Source organism: Chrysochloris asiatica, unplaced genomic scaffold (genome assembly GCF_000296735.1).
Source record: "Chrysochloris asiatica unplaced genomic scaffold, ChrAsi1.0 scaffold00003, whole genome shotgun sequence".
Lineage (NCBI taxonomy): Eukaryota > Metazoa > Chordata > Mammalia > Afrosoricida > Chrysochloridae > Chrysochloris > Chrysochloris asiatica.
Genome location: NW_006408521.1, coordinates 45,054,974 through 45,077,472, shown reverse-complemented (window position 1 = coordinate 45,077,472; position 22,499 = coordinate 45,054,974). Strand labels below are relative to the sequence as shown.

The following is a 22,499-nucleotide window of genomic DNA, read 5'->3' as shown; positions in this document are numbered from 1 at the left end:
AGCGCATTACCTCACAGCGCCACGCCAGGACTCCATGCAAATTTCAGTAACATAATTAATACACTATATTCATATGATGCATATACATCTATTCATGCTATAGTAAAACTGAAGAAATGTCTTTAGTCAATTCTTAATTCATGCTCCAATTAATCATGAAAGTCATATTACTTTGTTAAAATCTAAAATTTAATATTTCTGAACACACTGTCTCAGGGAGTAATAGATCACGACTTCTTTTATAATCATAAGCGAGACACTGAGGAAACTACCAAAACATAAACAGGAATCCAGAGCTTTCCTTAACTTCAAGAAGCAAAGATGTGCCTATAAAAATTTCCTAGTTCTTCTAAGTATTTTTTTCTGAAAAATCAGAAAATTTATCTTCGAAAACAGTTCTTATAAGGGCTATAGGAAGATGTGACCTTAATACAGTTTCCTCTACTCTACTACCCACTGGTAATCATGTCCTTCTTCTGAGTCATATGGCTCCTGGGGTCCGCAGGGGATGACATAAAAATAAGGCTTGGATGCTGTAGCAGTACGGGCCATGGGACATAGTGATAAATGTAAAATCATTTGAGCTCGGAATGTGCAAAAAAACCAGATACCCAGACTCAAGGTAAAGATTTTACAGAGGCTTGGTCTGGAAGGCTCCTTGAACACCAAGAGGAAGGTCAACACAATCCCTCATTTAAAAGAATATCTGGGATCTCCAGCCACAAGAGACTAATCAACAAGAGCACTGGTGGACTGAGACCAAGAATTCAGAAGGGACTTGATGATGTAGCTATTTCTGTATCACTAACCCATAAATAATTAGCAAGTCTCCTCATCCCCCACCCAGTTGACTGTGACTTCTTGAGAGGTTGCCAAAATCAGAGGTTCAATGTGGGGGCAAAAAAAAAACCCACCAAAACACTGATTATACTCATATTCTTCCAGCTGTACATGTATTTCCACCTTCTTTTCTGAACGGCTCCTTCCTCATTAACATAAACTCACTGCCCTCTAATCTAACCTTTTGAGTTGCTGTTGTCAATTTGATCCCATATGGATAGTTCTTAAAAGAACACAGTGCTCTCTATGGTGAAGCTATTGTGCAGAAGAAAGAAATAGACAATGTGTGGAATGAATTAGTCTAGAGGACTAATGGAACACATGAATGTCAGTCTCCATGATTCTGGACAGTGAATAAGGAAGATCATAGGAGAATTGATGCATTTGAGTTATGGTGTTGGAGGATAACACTGAAAAGTACCATGGACTGCTAGAGGAACAAACAGATCTGTGCTGGACAAAGTAGAGACACAATGCTCCTTGGAAGGCAGGTTGTCCAGATTTTGTCTTCCATACTTCGGTCCTATTGTCAGGATGGACCAGTCACTGGTGAAGGGGATCATGCTAGGTCCTGATGTGGTACTGCAGGATTACACATTGGGCTGCAAGGTCAGTTTGAACTGCAAGGTCGGTGGTTCACATTCACCAGCCATTCCTCAGAAACCCTACACAGGATTGCTAAGTCGGAACTGATTCCACAGCACTTAACAACAACAACAAATTGCAGGTTCAGCGAAAAAAGAGGAAGACCCTCAGCTTGATGGATTGGCACAGTGGCCGCAGCACTGTGCTCAAGCAATGTGTTAGCAGCAATTGTGAGGCTGGCCAAGGACCATGCAATGCTTCATTCTGTTGTGCATAGTGAGGTTGCTATCAGTTGGAACTGACTTGATGACACCTAACAACAATAACACAACAGGGATAGAGCTTGAAGACAATACGCTGAGTGAAATAAGTCAATCACAAAAGGCCAATTACTATATGAGCTCACTTATATAAAAAGACAAGAAAAGACAAATCTATAGAGACCAAAGTTTATTAGTGGGACGAGGAAGCGAAGCGGGTAGCAGTGACGAAAAAAACACATTAAGAAAAGGATTGTATGGTCAATTATTTGGGTGATAAACTGTACACCTGTAAAAAATTAAATTGGCAAAAGTTGTGTGATGGATACACTTACACAATGACAAAAGAAAGCATACTTTTTCAAGCATTGTTGAGACTGCCGGCAGCAAGGGAATGCTCCAGGGCATGCGCAGAAACTGCTGAGGGGCGTGCCCTGCACCAAGCAAACATGAAAGAAGAGCTACCCGGAGGGCCAAATCTAACATAAGTAAACACTAGATGGCATACTCCTGCCTTAGGTCAGGGACCCTAGGAAAAGGGGTTAAATAATAATGGCAGTCCCTTAGCTTCTGGCAAAAGAGATCCTTGTCGAAACACGCTTTGAAGAAAAGCATTTTATTTATTTATTTATTATGTTGTTGTTGTTAAGTGCCACTGAGTAGATCCTGACCCATAGCAACCCTGTGTAGGGTTTCCAAGGAGCAGCTGGTGAGCTTGAACTGCCGACCTTGCAGTTCAAACGGCTTTGCAGTCTGGCGCGTTAACCCACAGCGCCACACCTGGGAAGCCACAGATTAAGAGCAAACAGGAGTTCACTAGCAAAGATCACCAAAGGCTCAAGTTACTAGGCCACAATGAATAAAAGCCAATAGAAATTAACAATCGATCCAATAGAATTTCCCAGGACATCAGTTGTTGGAATGATCAGCTATAAAATATGAAACAACTACATTAGAAAGAGTAAATGAAGTAATAAAAATCAGAAAACAGGAAGATCTTTTGAAAACTGGCTAAACACATTTGAAGAAGAGTCAGATAGAACTTCTTGTAAACAATGAAAAACATATGTATACTTGTTGAAATAGACACAATCAAAAGGACACAAAACAGATGATGTACAAATGAATAACGCCCCCCAAAACCCCAAAATGAAATCCACAGCCATCAAATTGATTTTAACTCATAGCGACCCTGTATAGGGTTTATTGGTATTGTTGTTAAGTGCCATCGAGTTAGTCCTGACCCATAACGACCTTGTATAGGGTTTCTGAAGAGCAGCTGGTGAATTTGAACCACAGACCTTGAAGTTCAAATGGCTTTGCAGTCAGGCGCATTAACCCCCATCACCACACCAGGACTCCTAGGTTTACAAGCTGTATATCTTATTGATAGCAAACAGCCTCATCTTTCTCCCTTGGAGGAGCTGGAGGGTTTGAACTGCTGACTTTGCTCACTATCCTGCCTTCTAAGGAGCATTCTGGCTGGAATTCTTCCAACACAAATTTATTTGTTCTTCTAACAATCCATGGTACTTTTAATATTTTCATCCAACACCATAACTCTAGTGCATCAATTCGTCTACAGTCTTCCTTATTCTAATTTTCACATGCTTATGAAGTTATTGAAAATACCATGGCTTGAGGACATGGAGAAACAGAGCATCTGAAGACTCTAGACTCATGGAAAGAGAAAGGCTGTATGCTGGCGGCTAGGAGGCAGGCTTGCAGAATGCGCCCTTTGATTGTTTAAATGATCATATATATCGCTGAGTGTTTTTGTGTACATCCCCCCAATAAAACAAAAAAACAAACAAACAAAAAACAGGGAACAGAGAAGCAAATACTGTTGAATGATGATGTGCGGAGGAAATTGTAATCATTGCAATGAAATGATGAGTGTAAAACCAATGTTCTCCCATGTATATATATCATGGCATGGGTCAGCACCTTAGTCCTCAAAGTGACATCTTTGCTCCTGAACACTTTAAAGAGGTCTTGTGAAGCAGATTTGCCTAATGCAAAACATCTGATTTCTTGACTGCTGCTTCCACAAGTGTTGATAGTGTATCCAAGCAAAATGAAGTCTTTGATATTTTCTCCATTTATCATAATGTTACTTATTGTTCCAGTGGTGAGAATATCTGTTTTATTTACACTGAGGTGCAACCCATACTGAAGACTGTGGACTTTGATCTTCATCCATAAGAATTTTATGTCCTCTTCGATTTCAGCAAGCAAAGTTGTATCATCTGCATAATCACAGGTTGTTAACGAGTCTTCCTCAGATCTTTATGCCACATTCTTCTTCATATAATCCAGCTTCTTGGAAGATTTGCTCAGTCTGCATATTGAATGAGTATGGTGAAGGAATTCAGCCCTGGTGTACACCTTTCCTAATTTAAAGTCATTCAGTGTTCCCTTGTTCTTTTTGAACCACTGCCTCTTGGCCTATGTACAGGTTCCTCATGAGCACAATTAAGTGTTCTGGAATATTCATCCTCTTCAATGTGGTCCATAGTTGGTCATGATTCACAGATGAAAGCCTTTGCACAGTCAACCAAGCCCCAATAAGCATTTTTCTGGTATTCTCTGCATTTAGCCAAGATCCATCTGATGTCAGCAATGATATCCCTTGTTCCACTTTATTGTCTGAATCTGGCTTGAACCTCTGGCATAAACAGAATGTTTGAATATCAGTCTCCCACTACAGAATGACTAGATATTTGATTAATTGAACTTTACATACATTTCTTAGATTGTAATAAGGGGAGGACCCAAGACAGCAATAAGGGGAGGACCCAAGACAGAGGTGGATCTGGAGAGGGAAGCAATGAGCAGCAAGTTGAGCATCAAAAAGGAGTAGGAATAATGGCTTACAAAAGGAGGATGAGAATGGTTGTAGATGTAGAAACTGTTGAATTGGTGTATCTTTTGCTGTGTATATTCTCAACAACAACAAAAATTTCAAACTTAAAAAAAGTTATTAATATTTAATTTTTTTAAAGAAAAAAATAGTGTGCAGATGCAAATCATTTGAGGAATGTTACTTTTTTAAAAAACCATCAATTCAAAAGCAGGCAAGAAGACACAAAAAATAGAAAATTCTGGGTAAATAAAAATCAAAGAGATAGCCTAACAAGTTAATTTAAATAGATAATCATTGATTAATAATAAAAAAAATGGAAGCAATGTAAACTTTTCATACACTATCCATAAGGTCAATTGGAGTCCATTGTAAGATAAGCTTTCTACCACAAGGTCGGTGGTTCAAACTCATCAGCTGTTCCTTGGAAACCCTATATACGGTCCCTGTGGATCGGAATGGATTGAGGACACTTAAAGCAACATAAGGTAAACTATTGACAAGAGACAATTTCAAATATTAAATAAATTTGATTTATAAATAAAAAGATGAGAAATGTTCCAAAAAAAAGATGTAAAAGACTATTAGTGAATGGACTATTGTGTGAGAAATCTTCTTCATTTCTTCTGTAACCAGATTACTACCATTGGTGGTGGTGGTGAGTGCCGCCGAGTCAGTTCTGACTCATAGTGACCCTGCATCGGGTTTCCAAGGAGCGGCTGGTGGGTTGAATTGCAGACCATGTGGTTAGCAGACCTGTGTTGACCACGTCACACCCATAAATATCGTTGAAACAGAAAAGGAAAAGGGAATAACGGGCAAAAACGGATAACATGGAGAATCCAAATGGTTAAAGATAAGATAGAAATACTCAGGTTCACTAGTAATACCAAATCAGATTAAAAGCACACATTTTAGGAGCCAAAGTAACACAAAAAGCTGGACATCGAGTAAGGAAGACTAAAAACTATAATGTTGAATTACAGTGTTGCTGAAGAATATTAAATATACTACAGACTACAGAAGAAGAACAAAAGATTGTATTTTCAGGAGTATAGTCAGAATGGTCCTTAGAATGAGGATGGAGAGACTTTGTCTCATATACTCTGAACATGTTAGAAGGAGGGACCAGTCCTTGGAGAAGGACACCATGCTTGGTAAAGTCGAGGGTCAGTGATGAAAAGGAAGATGCTCAGTGAGATGGATTGACACAGTGGCTACAAAAATGGGCAAACCCCACAGGAATAAGGATGAGGATGGTGGGTTCCTCTGAGTGCGCACAGGGTTCCTATGAGTTGGGATCATCTCAGCAACAACAACACATTATAAAATAATCACTATGGTATTTTTTAATCAAAGAGAAGGGGAAAACATTCTTATAATACTAAGTAATATAAGCAAAACAGAATGCAAAATCACATATAAAATTCCACAGATGCAAGAGGAAAACTTATTGGAAGGAGATTTAAAAAAAGAAAAGTTTTGGCAGTTGTTATTTATGGGTGGTGGGATAGGGGAGATTTTCATCTTGTTTATTTCTGCATTCATTTGTTCTATAATGAGAATGTACTGTTTATATAATCAGATTATTGATTTGATGAGATGAATGGTCAATGTTAATAAAATAATTCAAATTAAATAAAGTTATTGTTAAATATTAATAAAAGAAAACATCAACTATCACAAGATGGCTATGATCCTTTAAGATTTAAGAAACAAAGACGCCAAGGGAACAGTAAATAAGCTGCTTAGGACAGTTTCGAGAACGCCAGTCTAGGCAGATAGCAGGAGTAGATGAGGGCTGAGCCAGAGGAGCCCCAGGCTGTGCCCAGTAGCAGAGAACCAAGTTCCTAGTCCTCTGGGAATGGAGCCAACAATGCTCTTAACACACGGGATGCTTCATTGTGTCTGGCTTAGTCTTGAATAATGTGTTTGTCACCTTGGGAGAGAGCCTTCTTACATAATGCACTAGGCTAAACAGTCCCAATAAACTAGAGAAGAGATTTCAATGCAATTTCAAAATTAGCACCGTTAGGAATACCAAACAGAAAGCAGAATCCTAGCTGGCTCATTTTCTTTAGTCTACGGAGTTGAATTCATGTATAAGGCTCACATGCTTAATGGCTCTTTGCATTGGCAAAGCAGAAAGCATACTACAATTACAATCTTTCTATGAGAGGGAAAATCAAGATTACAGATATGTACAATGGTCCTTACATGGCATTTTTTCCATGTATAAAAATATGTACAAAGAATACTAATAAATCTATTGTTGTTGTTTCTGTTAAGTATCGTCTAGTCAGTTTCAACTCACAGCGATCCTGTATAGGGTCTTTGACAAGTGACTGGTGGGTTTGAACCACTGACCTTGTGATTAGTAGTCCAGTGTTTATCCTAAAGCGTCACAGTAAAATCTTAGGTGGTCAAAATTGATCATGTATTATTGTTTTTGCTGTTGTTAAGTGCAATACAGTTGGTTCCAACTAAAAGCTACCAGGTTTAGGGTTTCCAAGGAGTGGCTGCTAGTTTGGAACCACTGACCTTGGATTAGCGTTCAGGGCTTATCCTAACACTTTGTAATAAAATCTTAGTTGGTCATAATTAATCATGCTGAATATTGTGGTTGTTAAGTATCATCAAGTCCATTTTGACTCGTAGTGACTCTGTACAGGGTTTCTGAGGCCACAGATCTGCAGGAGGGGAAAGCGTCATCTTTCTCTGAGTGGCTGGTGGGCTGTAACCACCGACCTTGTAGTTCACAGTCCAGTGCTTATCCTACAAAGCCATGGCACTCCCATCTGTATATACTGCCTTTAAAATGATTAATTATTATATTTGACTATAATGATCATATAACCCCACTTTAAACTATTTTGTTTCTAGAGCAAGTTACAAAGCTCTGATACTTTATTAGCATAGAGAACCTATAAAAGTTCCTTTTATGTGAAACTTCTAATATAAAAATAACAGAAAGCTTATGTGCTGAGTTTATTGTAGTTTAGTAAATCACCCTGATTCCTTTATAGCAACTTACATTACAAATAACAACGGGTGGGATTCTCTAATATACTACGACAGTCTGTACATAAACGAATTTTGAAAAACAGTGACTTACACTCATATCCCTAGGTCATGATCTCCCCGTGACCTAGGATGGTCAATTTCAAACTCCTTACCTTATCATGGGACTATCTCTATTGTTTGGAAAATTCTTCTTAGCACATGCTCACTGTATATCTAAATACTAATATTCTAGTGGATATTCAAAGATCACCTACATTTTCAAAAATTAAAATGTGGATAAACTAATTAGAGCACATTAAAAGGAAATGGGGCCCTATTCACAATAGACATGAGTCTCATACCCCCTACTGCTCCCGCCCCAAAAAAGAAATGATGACTGGGATTATTCCTTTGGAATAACTGACAAAATTTCTAGCACCCAATTTATGCAAAGACAATATAAGGGGTTAAACATTGGGAAAAAAGTAACTTGAATTTTACATTTTTGATTTGCCACATATCTCTTTTTTCCCCCTTTGTTTTAAAAAATTAAAAGGGGTAGATGTCATTACAGAAAGGAAAATTATTTAGAGATAAGAAAAAGAGTAATTCATTTATACCATCCACCTAAATACAACTATTACTAAGAATTTAGTAGACCATATTCTTTCCAAGGTTTTGACAAAAGGTAGATTGCAAGGTGAGCTGTCATTTTATAACTTAAATTAATTAACAAATCCTTCATTGCTGGTCATTAAAATGGTTTCTAACTTTTAGTGCTATAAGTAGCAGAGCAAGAATAATTAGTTAAATGATAATTAGAAACAAAAAAAACAGAAACAAAGAATAATGTCCCAGCAAAAATTTCATTTGGCACTTAAGGAATCATAAACGTTTATAAGAGCAAAACTCTCTTTCTTCTTCCTTGTCCCCTGCTGAAACAACAACAGCAACGACAACAACAAATAAAGAATGCACACAAATTGAACATTACCGTCATTTTAACCTAAATGACTAGTGTTATTGTTAAGTGCCATTGAGTCGGTTCCACCTCATAGCGACCGTGTATAGGGTTTCTAAGGAGCAGCTGGTGGGTTTGAACTACTAACCTTCCAATTCAACCCAATTTTCAGTCCAGTGCTTACCCTAGAGAGCCACACCAAGACTTCAAATGACTGTAAACTATTTATCATGATCCAAGTGCATGGTATACTGTTAGTGTGGCACCTTATCTACAGGTTCAATCCTTCTGAGCCACTTAGGGGGAGTGGCCCGTTGGTTTCCATTTGTCTTGGCGTCTACTGGTTACTTAAGACAATCACATATTCCATGTGTTATAGGAAGGGAAAATAAGACTACAGTGCATCTCATTGGTTCACCGATAAATATAATAGCATCAATGTTTTAGAGCTATTTACAGTGCCAATTAAAGACAATCCCTTCCCATCTTTTTATTCATCTTACAAATAGAAAACCCAACCCAACCCATTGTTGTTGTGTTGATTCTAACGCACTACAACCCAATAAGACAGAATGGAACTGCCTCACAGGGTTTCTGCTGCTATAATTTTTATATCCACAGAGCAACTGGTGGATTCGAACTGGCGACCTTTTGATTAGCAACCAATCAACCAACCACTGTGCCATCAGAACTCCTTTTATAAACATAAGATCAAAATGAGCACATTATACTCATAATGATAACATGTTAAAAATATATGCCATAATCTGACTACTTGTTTCCATTTCTATCACTGAGACCTTGCCACCTTTAACTCTTCCCGGATTCACTGTATTAGCCTCCTAACAAGACTTCCTTTCTGTTTCTATACTTGTCCCTACTTACTGAAACTATAAGTTGGTTTCCATGTCTCTCAGCAGGTCAGTTGACTTGTTGATTTCCAAATTCTAGAACCGACATCTCTTTGCTAGAGGGTTTCTCAGACCACCCAAGGAGTAGCCCTCAACTAGTGACTGAAGTGAGCTTGGTACAAACTCAAGTCAGAGGCTGAACTTGAGTCATATGTTTGACCCTGGCACCCAAATGGGATTTCTCCAGTGGGATTAAGCACTAGTTGTCCAAAGTGCTAGCTGTCTTCATGAGTCACCCTTTCCTTTCTCCTGACCCCACTCCCCTTATCAGCATAGCGTTCAATTTCCAAATAAACAACTTGTCCTTGTCTTAAGAGTCAGGTTGCATAAAAGTAATACAGAAATGGCTGCAAGCACACATTGACAGAGAACTTCCAGAGGTTCAAGCTGGATTCAGAAGAGGCTTTGGAATGAAGGATACCACTGCTGATGTCTGATGGATCATGGCTAAAAGCAGAGAATATCAGAAAGATATTTACCTGTGCTTTGTTGACTATGCAAAGGCTTTCGATTGTGTGGATAATGACAAGCTATGGACAACATTGCAAAGTATGAATATTCCTGAACACTTAATTGTGCTCATGAGGAATCTGTACATGGACTAAGAGGCAGTTGTTTGAAAAGAACATGGGAACACTGAATGGTTTAAAATTAAGAAACGTGTGCGACAGGGTTGTATTCTTTCAGAATGCTTAGTCAACCTGTATGCTGAGCAAATAATACGAGAAGCTGGATTATATGAAGAAAAACATGGCATCAGGATTGGAGGAAGACTCATTAAAAACCTGCAATATGCAGATGATACAACCTTGCTTGTTGAAAGTGAAGAAGACTTAAAATATTTACTGATGAAGATCAAAGAGCAAAGTATGGATTGCATCATTTGGTATGGATTATATCTCAATGTAAAAAAAACAAAAATCATCACCACTGGACCAATGAACAACATTCTTATCAATGGAGAAAAGATTGTTGTCAAGGACTTCATTCTTCTTGGATCAACTATCAACACTCATGGAAGCAGCAGTCAAGAAATCAAACAACATTTTGCATGAGGCAAATCTGCTGTGCAAGACCTATTAAAGTGCTGAAGAGCAAAGATGTCTGCTTGAGGACTAAGGTGCGCCTGACCCAAGCCATGGTGTTTTCAATAACCTCATATGCATGAGAAAGCTGGACAGTGAATAAAGAAGACCGTAGAAGAATTGATGCTTTTGAGTTATGGTGTTGGAGAAGAATATTGAAAGTGCCATGGGCTGCCAAAAGAACCAACAGATCTGTGTTGGAAGAAGTGCAGCCAGAGTGCTCCTTGGAGGCCAGGATGGCCAAACTTTGTCTCTTATACTTCGGACATATTGTTAGGAGGGACCAGTCACTGGAGAAGGATATCATGTTTGGGAGGTTTGAGGGTCACAGAAAAAAAGGAAGACCCCCAGCAAGATGGATTGTCAAAGGGGCAACATCAGTGGGCTCAAGCGTGGCAATGATAGTGAGGTTGGCCCAGGATCAGGCAGTGTTTTGTTCAGTTGCGCATAAGGTCACTATGAGTTGATACCGACTCGATGGCACCAAACAACAACAACAATATTTGCCGAACTATTGATTGATGGAGGAAGCATCAAAAGAAGATGGAAGAAATACCCAGAGTCACTGTACCAAAAAGAAAAAGTCTGTCCTCATCCATTTCAAGAAGTATGTTAGGATCAAGAACAGATGGTATTGAAGATAGAAGTCCAAGCTGCAGTGAAGGCATGGGGGAAAAACAAGGCTCCAGGAATTGGCAGAATACCAACTGAAATTTTTAACAAACTGAAGTCGCATTGGAGCCGCTCACGAGTCTGAAGAGATCTACAACGCACATATTTTTCATGTGTTATCACCAGGAGCCAGTTTCTAGAGGACATCATGCTTGGTAAAGTGTAGGGGCAACGAAAAAGCAGAAGACCTCCAACAAGATGGAATACCACAGTTTTAGCAACAATGGGCTCAAACGAGACAACTGTGAGGAGGGTGCAGGACCTGGCAAGGTCTGTTCTGCTGTGCAAGGAATCAGGAAGCGTTGGCACTGACTCCATGCACCTAACAACAACAACGCACCGCTCCCCGCCCCCCCCCCCATGTCTTTGCTGTTCCAAAACTCCGCCCAGTATGCCACCAACTTCAGGTCTCTGCAGTACTTGTCTTCAGCCTGGAGTGCTCTGGCCCTGGGATTACTTCACTCCAAGCCTGGCTCACTTGTCCATGGACTATCATCCTATTTACTAAAGCTGCCCAAATCCCTTATTCTCTTTAGCCACGCTACTTCCTACTTGTTAACTTAGTAAGTAACTTACTTTCCTGGACCAGAAGATAAGCTCCATTAGGACAAAGTTCTTCAACATGTACCCTGATTATCTCTCAAGTGCTTAGAACAGCTCCTGAAACACTGACTGACATACAAGAAGCATTCCATAAACATCTGTTGAATAACTACTACAATGATCATGGATTACTTTATTGTTGTTACTGTTAGATGCCATTGAGTTGGTACCAACTCATAAAGACCTTATGCACAACAGAATGAAACATGCATGCCCAGCCCTGTGCCAACCTTACAATGGTTGCTACACTTAAGTTCATTGCTGCTGCCACTGTGCCAATCCATCTCCTTGGGAGTCTTCCTCTCTTTTGCTGACCCTCCACTTTACCAAGCATGATGTCCTTCTCCAGGGACTGGTCCCTCCTGACACTATGTCCGAAGTATGAGAGACAACATCTGGCCATCCTGGCTTCTAAGGAGTCCTCCAGCTATACTTAGACCAACACAAATCTATCTGTTCTTTTTGTGGTCCGTGGTACTTTTAATAGTCTCCTCCAATACTATCACTCAAATGAATCAGTTCTTCTATGGCCTTCTTGATGCATTGTCCAATGTATTGCTTAGCAGGAGAAAAGGACAGAGAAACACTATGGGTACTCATTTACCAAAAAAAAAGAAAAAAAGTCTCTTTTTATAAGTAAGCAAACAAAGAAACAAAAACTCACTGCCATTGACTCTTGGTGACGCCCTGGTTTTGACAGCAGACGTGCACTCCATACGATTTTAAAGGCTGTGAACTTTTAGAAGCCTATGGGTGGATTCAAACTGCCAACCTTTTGGTTAGTAGCTAGCTAAGCGCTTGACTGTTTGACTAGCTAAGAAATTGTATTATACATTTGCATGTTAAATTTACTTGTTAAAGTTTAATAATGCATTCTAATTTATTACTAAAACACAAAAACATCCAATGGATAAATTGGAGCGTGAGTATTCATCTATCTATATATATATATATAATTTCACAAAGGATTTTTAATACCACACAAGTCTTGTAAAGATTCACTACTCCTTGTGTATTAATATATATATGAGGGGGCTTCAAAAAGTTCATGAGAACTTTTAAATTTCATTTTTCCATGAACTTTTTGAAGCCCCTTCCATATATAATTAGCTTATATAAAAGTAAAACCACAGCTATTTCATAAAGTAGGAAATTCTGGTGTATAATAATATATAATTACCAACAGACTTCTCAAAGGTAATTCATTTCATGTTGCTCCTTATACGTACCCCTGACTGTATAGATGAGAAACTCAGAGTAGCATGTAAGACTCGAAATGGAATGTAGAAGAAAATTTCCCCTTAATTTAGCATATTATGAATGCTCAATAAATATATGAATAACAGTAATAGGAAGATAACCTATAGGTTTATGTTGAATCTAAACACTGAATTGTAAGTAAAACCTAGCTGAGAAAAGCTAAAATTACTTTGATTTTCAGGTTTGAATAAAATCCTTACTGTGTTTATATTAAAGCCATACACATCAGAATTTGTTTTGTAAGCAAATCGATAATCCACAATGTACTAATTTATGTACATAAAAGAAGAGAGATTTGGAGCAGTTTCCAGGTTCCTGTAGCAAGCGAAAAGAAACCTCACATATATACATATGCATGTCGATATCTATTTGTGTGTGTTTTGTATCAGATAGGTAACTTCTCACTAGAAGTAATGGCTACAAAATGCTTAGCAAAGAGCAAATTAAAATGCAGTATATGTATGATTTTAAATGTTTTTGTTCCACCTCCATTATATTTAAAGGAATGTCAAAAAAATTAGAAGTTTGCTACTCAGATTTACTTTAGATATTTAATTTTAAGAAGATGTAACCAAATTCTAAATCTCTACTGAACAAGGTTTTAAAACTTGAATTAAAAATAAAAAAGTTGTATATTTACTTGAGATCACTGAACATATGACCATAAAGAATATTGAAGAACAAAAAGAATAATATGTAGGAAATTAGTTATTGAATTTAGGATTTTGAGTATGGAGCACCAAAGTATCCAAATAACAAAATGACCACCTTTATACAGTGAGTGTTGAAACACTAATTTATTCCCCCAGTTAACCAAAACATTAACACAGAATCTGTGTAGAAACAGAAAGCTTCCATTTTGCTATCTGATGAGAGTAGCCAATCAAATGAAAGGGGCGTTTCCTTGGGGGCGGGGCCTGGCAAGTTTCCTCTGATCCTGCATGCTGCTTGTCATCTGACCTCAATTCTGAGTCAGCAGAAGCCCTTGTCTGTCACCTGACCTGTACATATTGGATTCATCAGACCTACAACCACATGAGCTAGCAGAAGCCTTCAGGCCACCACCCGACCCGTGGATTACAAGCTCTCATATTCCCTTGAAGTAAATCTCTCTACATACTTCTATATAAGCTTCACTGGTTTTACTCTTTAGAGAACCCAGAATAAAATCAATAGGAGAAAAAAGAAATTGAATTCAAATAGTCCAGGCATTCAGTTTGTTAAAGGTTTTATAATAGTTATTTGAAACTAGGGGCCAAAATGAAATTAAAGCATTTGCTTTAGCTTTTATTTAATCTTTCTGTCTCTCTTCTAATATCTCCCTCAGTAATGGGAAATATACACACAAATGTCCTAATGTTCTAAGCTTCCATGGCAACCTATGATCTAAGTAGTAAAAAAATCAAGTCCACACACACACACAAAAAAATCAACAGGAAACTGGTCTTTAAGACTTGCCCTTTGTATAGTATTCATGATGTTGGATTTAGCTTTATTTTCTCAGAATAATAAAAAACATGATGGACAAAATCAATTATATTTGTATCTAGGTACTGAAGAAGATTATGATAGATCTATTTTTATATTCCTTGCTTTCCTTGAAGAAAAGCAGAAACTGAAAGTAGCAACATGGCAATTAGTCAAATAATGAACTTTTTGAAAGAAAAGATTTCAACTATATAGCTTCTTAATCATCTTACTTAAAAATATTACCATAAGATACAAATAAAAATAAGCATATAATTAAATTACTATACATCAAAAATGCTATGATTAATCATGAAGCACAGGCTGTGAATGTTTCCTCTTTGGAGATTATTATTGTCAGAAATGACTGCATGCACTGACTTATGGATCTAATACCACATGAGCTTGTACCTGCTGATTTGTTTCACTGTATTCTATTTCTGCATTTGAAATAAAGTCATGTAATAATCATATGAGCTCAAATGTAACAACAACTGTGAGGCTGATGCAGGGACTGGGCAGTGTTTCATTCTGTAACAGTAGGACCATTAACCACACATGAAAACAGTCACTATATTTAACACTTAACATTAAAAAAATGAAACTAAATAATTAAAATGCAACTCATCTCCACCCATCTTTTTTTATAGTCAACTTAGTTAATAAATACAGACGTGAATTTTGAACTAGCAGGCCCAGGGTACTCACAAGGACTAAAGATAGCAGTCTTTTTCTTACATCACACCTATATCTTAAATTCCTTAGGCTCCTATCTGTCAGGGAAAGGCTGCCAGGTGAGCAGTCTGTCACTCTTGCCTAGGCTAATAGATTCTCCAGTGACATTTGTTACAGCTCATGTCATACTATTAAAACAAAGTGCCTTGGAAATGGAATAACAATGTAGCTGAATCTTGTCAACTCTAGATAATCAGACTGTGTTTGGCTTTAGAAGCAGATGCAGATTAGAGAAGCAATATAAATATGCAAATAACCACGGGGTCCCCTTTCAGTACCAGTCTTCCTACCTCTAATGGCCCTCGCGGAAAGTCTGTCTGCTCAGCTCCTACTTCCAGAGCTACATCGACAGAAGCGAAGGGACGGCTGGCCATCTGCTGTCGTTCACGAAGCAGTTGCTGGAGGGGGAGGGGGGAAGGAGGGGGTTAAAAATGATTTGTTTGAAATGAGCCTTAAAACAAAACATTAAATACAACAATATCCAGTTTCATTTTTAAACAAATGGCACTCAAAACTTAGGAACTATTTCGTACACGTATCCATATCTAGATCATTAAAGATGAAAATCGTTTTCTCTCCATGGCTTTGGTTATATTTCCATAGAGGCTTTAAATGTGCAGTGTCTGCAAAGAACCTTTCCCCTGACCTCCCTCCATCTCACAGGTCTAATGAAATGTACTCAAAAGCACTCTGAAAACCTCAGGTAAGAAATGTTACTGAAGCAAAAAGTGCTATTAGGATGATGGCTTTGTTGTATTTCCCCCTCAAAATAATCCATGCTTTTAATAAAAAAAAAAACTGAAAGCAAATAACAATAAAAATGTTTAAGAAAATATAATGAAAATCTTTCAAATTATATTCTAAATATTAAAAGTACATATACCTGCCAAGACTATGTCTTACGTTGTTGTTGTTAATTACCATGGAGTCGGTTCCAAGTCATAACGACTCTGTGCAGGGTTTCCAAGGCTGTATATCTTTACGGGAGCAGAAAGCCTCATCTTTCTCCCGCTGGTAGTCTTATAAGACATCACAACTCCCTGCCAATTGCTAGGGAACCAATCATGGTGCTCTGTGTGCTGTGGAGTTGGTTCCCACTCACAGGGACCCTGCATAGGGTTTCCAAGGCTGTACGGGAGCAAATCGTCTCACCTTTCTCCTGTGGAGCAGCCGGTAGATTCGAACTGCTGACCTTGCATTTAGAAGCTCAACTGGTAACCACTATGCCACCAGGGCTCCTAATGGAACCAGTAGGATTTGTTATTTTGTTATAAAGTTTATAGCTTTATGCAGGAGTCCTGGTGTGGCACTGCGGGTTAATGCGCTGGACTGCAAAGTCGGTTTGAATTGCAAGGTCGGCAGTTGAAGCTCAACAGCCGCTCCTTGGAAACCCTATAGAGGGTCGCTGTAAGTCCGAACCGACTCGATGACACTTGACAACAGCAACATCACTTTATGCAAAGCCTTTCTGTTTATCATTTTTAAATGAGTGATTCGTAAGTTGTGGGTATTTTGTGCCAGGACTTGTTAAAAAAAAAAAACAACCCTGGATATTTGTTTCTTTCACTTTATGCCTGTTTTCTGGCCTTAAAGAGAAAGAAACAAATATCTGCCCAAGTTAAAACCAATATACTAGCAAGTCCTACCCAACCACCAAGATAATTTATATTTCTGTCTCTCCCTGTAATTATAATCTTCATTAAGTCATGATAAGAAGAAATTGATGACTAGCATTAGATATTACAAATCTTGCCCCTCTCATTCTATACAGCTAATAAAATTATTATTAAATATTAAAAGTGGATGAGCAAAGCAATTAAATACTCTTTCAAATGAGAAGAAAATCATATCATTGACGAAAGGCAGCATCCTTGAACACAATGAAAAGCTTCATTACTCACAGAGATTTTTAAAGATTCACTGGTATTAACTTAAGACATTAACTACCAATCTTTGAATATAAATGCATGTGGTACTGGGTACAGGATTCATAAAACTCCCTTGCAGATAATGAACACAAGTCAATACCTAATGGCAGTTTATTATTTCACATTCTGATTTAACACCTGTGATAAAGCAGTGAGAGTGTTCATGAAACTATGGTCTAAGGTATATCTTAACGCCTTGCTTTTTTATTATTAGAGACAGATCGTCCAAGTGACACTATGAAGATAGAAATGACACAGTTGCTTCTGAGAGGTAGCTTAAAACCTTAAATCACATTTTCTTTAGAAGTGATGAAGACATATTGAAAAATATACTCGACGTAAAATGTGTGACCGATACCACCAAACAATTCACTTTGATACAAACTAAAAATTGTATTATAAAAATACACCAGCTTCAGGACTGACTGTGAGGGTTGGAAATGGAAAGGTAGACGTGTCGTAGCAAAAGGAGGGGAGTGGTTGACTTTGCAGGCCAGGAGCGGAGGGCCCTGGGACCATCAAGGAAGAAGAGAGGTGTGCAGGACCCTACCCAGAGAAACAGTGATGCCAGAGATGGAGGCAGAGACAATGACGTGGAAAGATGGAGTGGCTGGGGACTCTAGACCCAGAGAGGGAGAGGGGTTGTGTGATGACCAGGGGGCATGCTTGCAGGGTATATATACCCTTTGGTTGGTTGATGATGCATGGTGGGGATTGTAACCTTGGCAGTGAAACTATATACGATAGGATGGATGTAAAGGTAATGTTCTCCCATGTAAACTATCACACAATTCACAATAAATATTTTTTTAAAAAAGAAACAGCTGGAAAACAGAATGTGGTTTGTTCTCTTCCCAACAGAAGCAATCTATTGACTTGAACATTGTGTCTATGCAAAAAGTAAACAAAATGTTACTTCAAGTGTCAAGAGATGCTAAGTTTAGAAGACACCAACCTCCTTGTCTCTGGTACGCACACACATACATGTGTACTCACAGACATAAACAAAACAAAACAAAAACTATCTCTGCCATAATCATCTAAAAATTGCTGTAAGAAAATCGCAAACCCTAAAAACAAGTATATGGTCACATATGTACGTATATAGGCATATAGGCATATGGGTAAGTACAGGTATATACATATAAATGCACAGATAAAAACAGATATAAGTACTTGCCTGAACAGATATGTTGTGAATGCTTACATATTCATAGAGGATATAGCTACATGTGTTTGTCAAACATAATCAAACACCTTGTGAGACTGGTTTTTGTGGGTTGAGAAGCTTAGGACTCATAGACCAACTCAGTCAGTTGGCATAATAGCGTCATAAAGTTCATGTTCTGTATCCTAAGAAGGTAAGTAAAGTCTAGGGTCTTAGAAGGTTGAAAGCAGCCTTCTAAAATGCAACTATTGGTTTCTATGCGTCGGGAGCCAAAGAGAAGAAAGAAATCTATGTCTCAGAGAAGAAAACTAGCTTCTAGACGTATGGCCTACTGGAGCCATGGTTTCATTTACCCATTCTGATCAGGACCACAACAGATGAATCCTATTAGAATGGTTTAGAAATACAGAAACTCATGAAGTTCTTGCTACAACTATGCCAACAGGAGCGAAACCTTGAAATTTTTACCTCATCTTGAAAATGCAACTTGTATGGAGTTGCATCATATATTACATATAGCATACAAAATATGTGTTAGTCAGCTGTTGCTGCTATCAGTAAGGCTTCCAATGAACAGTCGGCTGCTGTAATTAAGTTTTGGGGAAGTCAAAAGTTGTAAGTGGATTTATAGCTCCACAGGAGGTCAGCAGCCCTAACATATTTATTGATCATGGGTCAGTTGTAGTGTGAAAAACATGACACAGTAAAATAAAAACAATGGGGGCACAATATGGTATACAATAAAGAGTCTGAATAGGGGATTAGCCAAAAGAATTTATTCCAGACTGTTCAGCAGAGGACTAGTAAGAGAGGGCTTTTCTTGTAACACAGCTGAATTCCAGACTTTGGGGAAAGGATGCAAATATTCTTACTGCTAAACTTAGGATGGGCAAAGCACTTTCTCCTGAACTGTTTTTTGCTTTGGTATGATGACTTAAAGGTTTTAGAACTTTTTCTTGCCAAATAACATCTGGATCAATAATTAATTGTGATTGGAATGTAAATGTTAGAAACAAAGACGAAGTATTAGTAGTTGGAAATAATGGCCTTAGTGATAGAAACAGTGCTGGAGATTGAAAGATAGGATTTTTCAAAACCTATAACATACTCATTACAAATATTATTTTTAGACTATGATGATACACATGAACCTAACCAGATGTAATACATAGTAATCAAATTCACACTGGGGCACTGCAGGTTAATGTGCTGGATTGCAAGTTTGGTTGGAACCGCATGGTCAGATTCTCAGAAACCCTACACAGGGCCGCTATGAATCAGACGGGGTCGACGGCACTTAACAACAATAGGAAGAGACAATGGGGAAGTCATATCATTACCCATAGCAAGACCAGGGGTTTACAATGGAACAGATCATTAACTGCTCAGGCTAAAGCTGAAGAAAATCAAAACAAGTCAAAAGAGCAAAATAGCAACAGAAAATTTCAAAGGAAAGCTCGAGAAGACAACTATTATAATGTAATGTGCAAAGACCTGGAGTTAGAAAAGCAGAAGGGAAGAACATGTTCAGCATTTCTCAATCTGAAAGAACTGAAGAAAAAAAAAAAAAATCAAGCCTTGACTTGCAATATTGAAGGATTCTATGGGCATAACATTGGATGATGCAGAAAGCATCAGAGGAAGATAGGAGGAATTCACAGAGTCACCATACCAAAAATAAATGGATAATGTTCAACATTTCAAGAGACAGCATGTAGTCAATGGTACCAAAGAAAGAAGTCCAAGGATCACTGAAGTCACTGGCAAAGAACAAGGATTCAGGAACAGATGGGATATAAATTGAAATCTTTCAACAAATGGATACTCCACTGGAGGCACTCACTCATCTATGCCAGGAAATTTGGAAGACAGCCACCTGGTCAACTGACTGAAAGAGATCCATATCTGTGCCCATTCCAAATACAGATGACCCAATGGAATGCAAAAATCACCAGACAGTATCATTAATCTCACATGCAAGTATGATTTTACTAATGATATTTCAAATACAACTGCATTAGAACATTGACAGGGAGCTGCCAGAGTTTCAAGCTGGATTCAGAGTAAGACATGGAATAAAAGGAGGGAAACAGAGAATTTCAAAGGGCAGCTCATGAAGACAAAGTATTACAGTAAAATGTGCAAATACCTGGAGTTAGAAAAACAAAAGAGTGAACATACTGACCATTTCACAAGCTAAAACACACACACACACAAAACCAACAAAAAACAGAAAAAAGTTCAACTATTTCAGGAGGTAGCATCTGTTCAAGAATTGATGGCATTGGAGAAAAACAAGGCTCCAGGAATTGACAGAATATAAATTGAAATGTTTCAACAAATTGATGCAGTGCTGGAGGCCCGCATTTGTCTAAGGCAAGAAATTTGCAAGACCTGGCTAACTAATCGGAAGAGATCCATATTTGTGCTCATCCAATGAAAGGTGACTGCACTGAAATGCAAAAATCACTGAACAATATCATTAATCCCACATGCAAATAAAATTTTGCTGAAGATTATACACAATCAGTTACAGCAGTACATTAACAGAGCACTGAAAGAAATTCACAGATTCTAAATGGGAAATTGACCTAGGGATATCACTGCTGATATCAGATGGATATTGGCTGAAAGCTGAGAATACCACAAAGATGTTTACTTGTGCTTTATTTACTATGCAAAGGTTTTAGACTACGTGGATAGCAAACCATGGATGATATTGTGAAGGATGGATGTTCCAGAGTGTTTAGTCGTTCTCATCAGGAATCTGTACATAGATAAAGAAGCAGTTGTTAAAACTGAACAAGGAGATACCGAATGGTTTAAAATCAGGAACTGTGAGCACCAGGATTTTATCCTTTCATCATATTTATTCAAACTGTATTCTGAGGAAATCATCTGAGAAGCTGGATTATATGAAGAACACGACAGCAGGATTGAAGGAAGACTCTAACAATCTGTAGATGACACAACCTTGCTTTCTGGGAGCGAAAAGGGCTTTAAAAACTGATGAAAATGAAAGACTATGGGGCAGTGGCAAGATAGTGGACTAGGCAGAAAAGACCCTCAACAACAAAAATATAGAAACCAAATGAAACAGATACAGATGATAATCCTGAAACTCTGAGCTTTAGATGAAGGGATAGAGAAGTAGACTGAATGCTTAGTAGGAGAAAGAGTTGAGCAGATGTGACAAAAATAACGAGAGACTGGTAAACGGTGTCTCTGACCAGACAGGAGCAACCAGACAAGAAAACATACCTGTGGTTTGCAGCAATTCAGATAGGATGTTTCTTTTTCTCCACACTCCCCTGGTGAACAGAAGTGAGGCCAACCTCTACCCACGTACCCCAAGGAGCTCCCACTCTCCCGCAGTCAGAATTGTTCATAGGTGAGCACCTTGGTTGTGGGCCAAACATATCAAATGGCACTGGCAAAACTGGAAATCCTTTTACAGGAGAATGAACTGAGACCCAAATATGTTTTACACTAGCTACAAAAACAAACTCTTTAACAAATGGTACTGAGAAAACGAGACATCCATTTGCTGAAAATTTCAACAAGACCCATAACTCACACCATGTATAACAACAAAACTAAATGTAAAGATCTAAATGTAAAACCTACAACTATAATGCTCATCAATGAAAAAACAGGGACAAACTTCGAGGCTCTAGTATATGGCATAAATACACTATCAAACATTACTAAAAATACACCAATGGTAGAAGACAAAACAGATCACTGGACCTCCTAAAAATCATGCATTTATGTGCATTGAAATATTTCACCAAAAGAGTCAAAAAGGAGCCCACACACTGGGCAAAAAGTATTTGCAGCAACGTATCAGACAAGGGACTAATCTCTAAAATTCCAATGAATCTGCAACACTGCTATCAAAAAAGGAAAACAAACATAATTAAAAAATGGGAACAGGACATGAACAGACACTTCATCTAGGAAGACATTCAGGCAGCGAACAAACTTATGAAGACATGTTCCTGATCATTAGAAAGATGCAAATCAAAACAATAATGAGATATTCTGTAACTTCAGCATTAATAGAAAAGTTAAAAAACAAAAACAGAAAACAAATGCTGGTGAGGTTGTACAGAGAGTTGGACTGTAAAATGGTTCAACCACTGTGAAAAATAGTAC

At 38.1% G+C, this 22,499-nt stretch overlaps 1 protein-coding gene across 1 annotated transcript in view; it reads right to left on the bottom strand.

Moving 5' to 3' along the window:
- The window catches only part of ATRNL1 (attractin-like 1), an 827,041-nt gene that overhangs the window by 310,517 nt on the left and 494,025 nt on the right, over nucleotides 1-22,499 (bottom strand). The window contains exon 27 of the mRNA XM_006831380.1: nucleotides 15,536-15,643. Within this exon, the coding sequence (XP_006831443.1) occupies nucleotides 15,536-15,643 (108 nt within the window). The remainder of the gene's footprint in view (nucleotides 1-15,535; nucleotides 15,644-22,499) is intronic.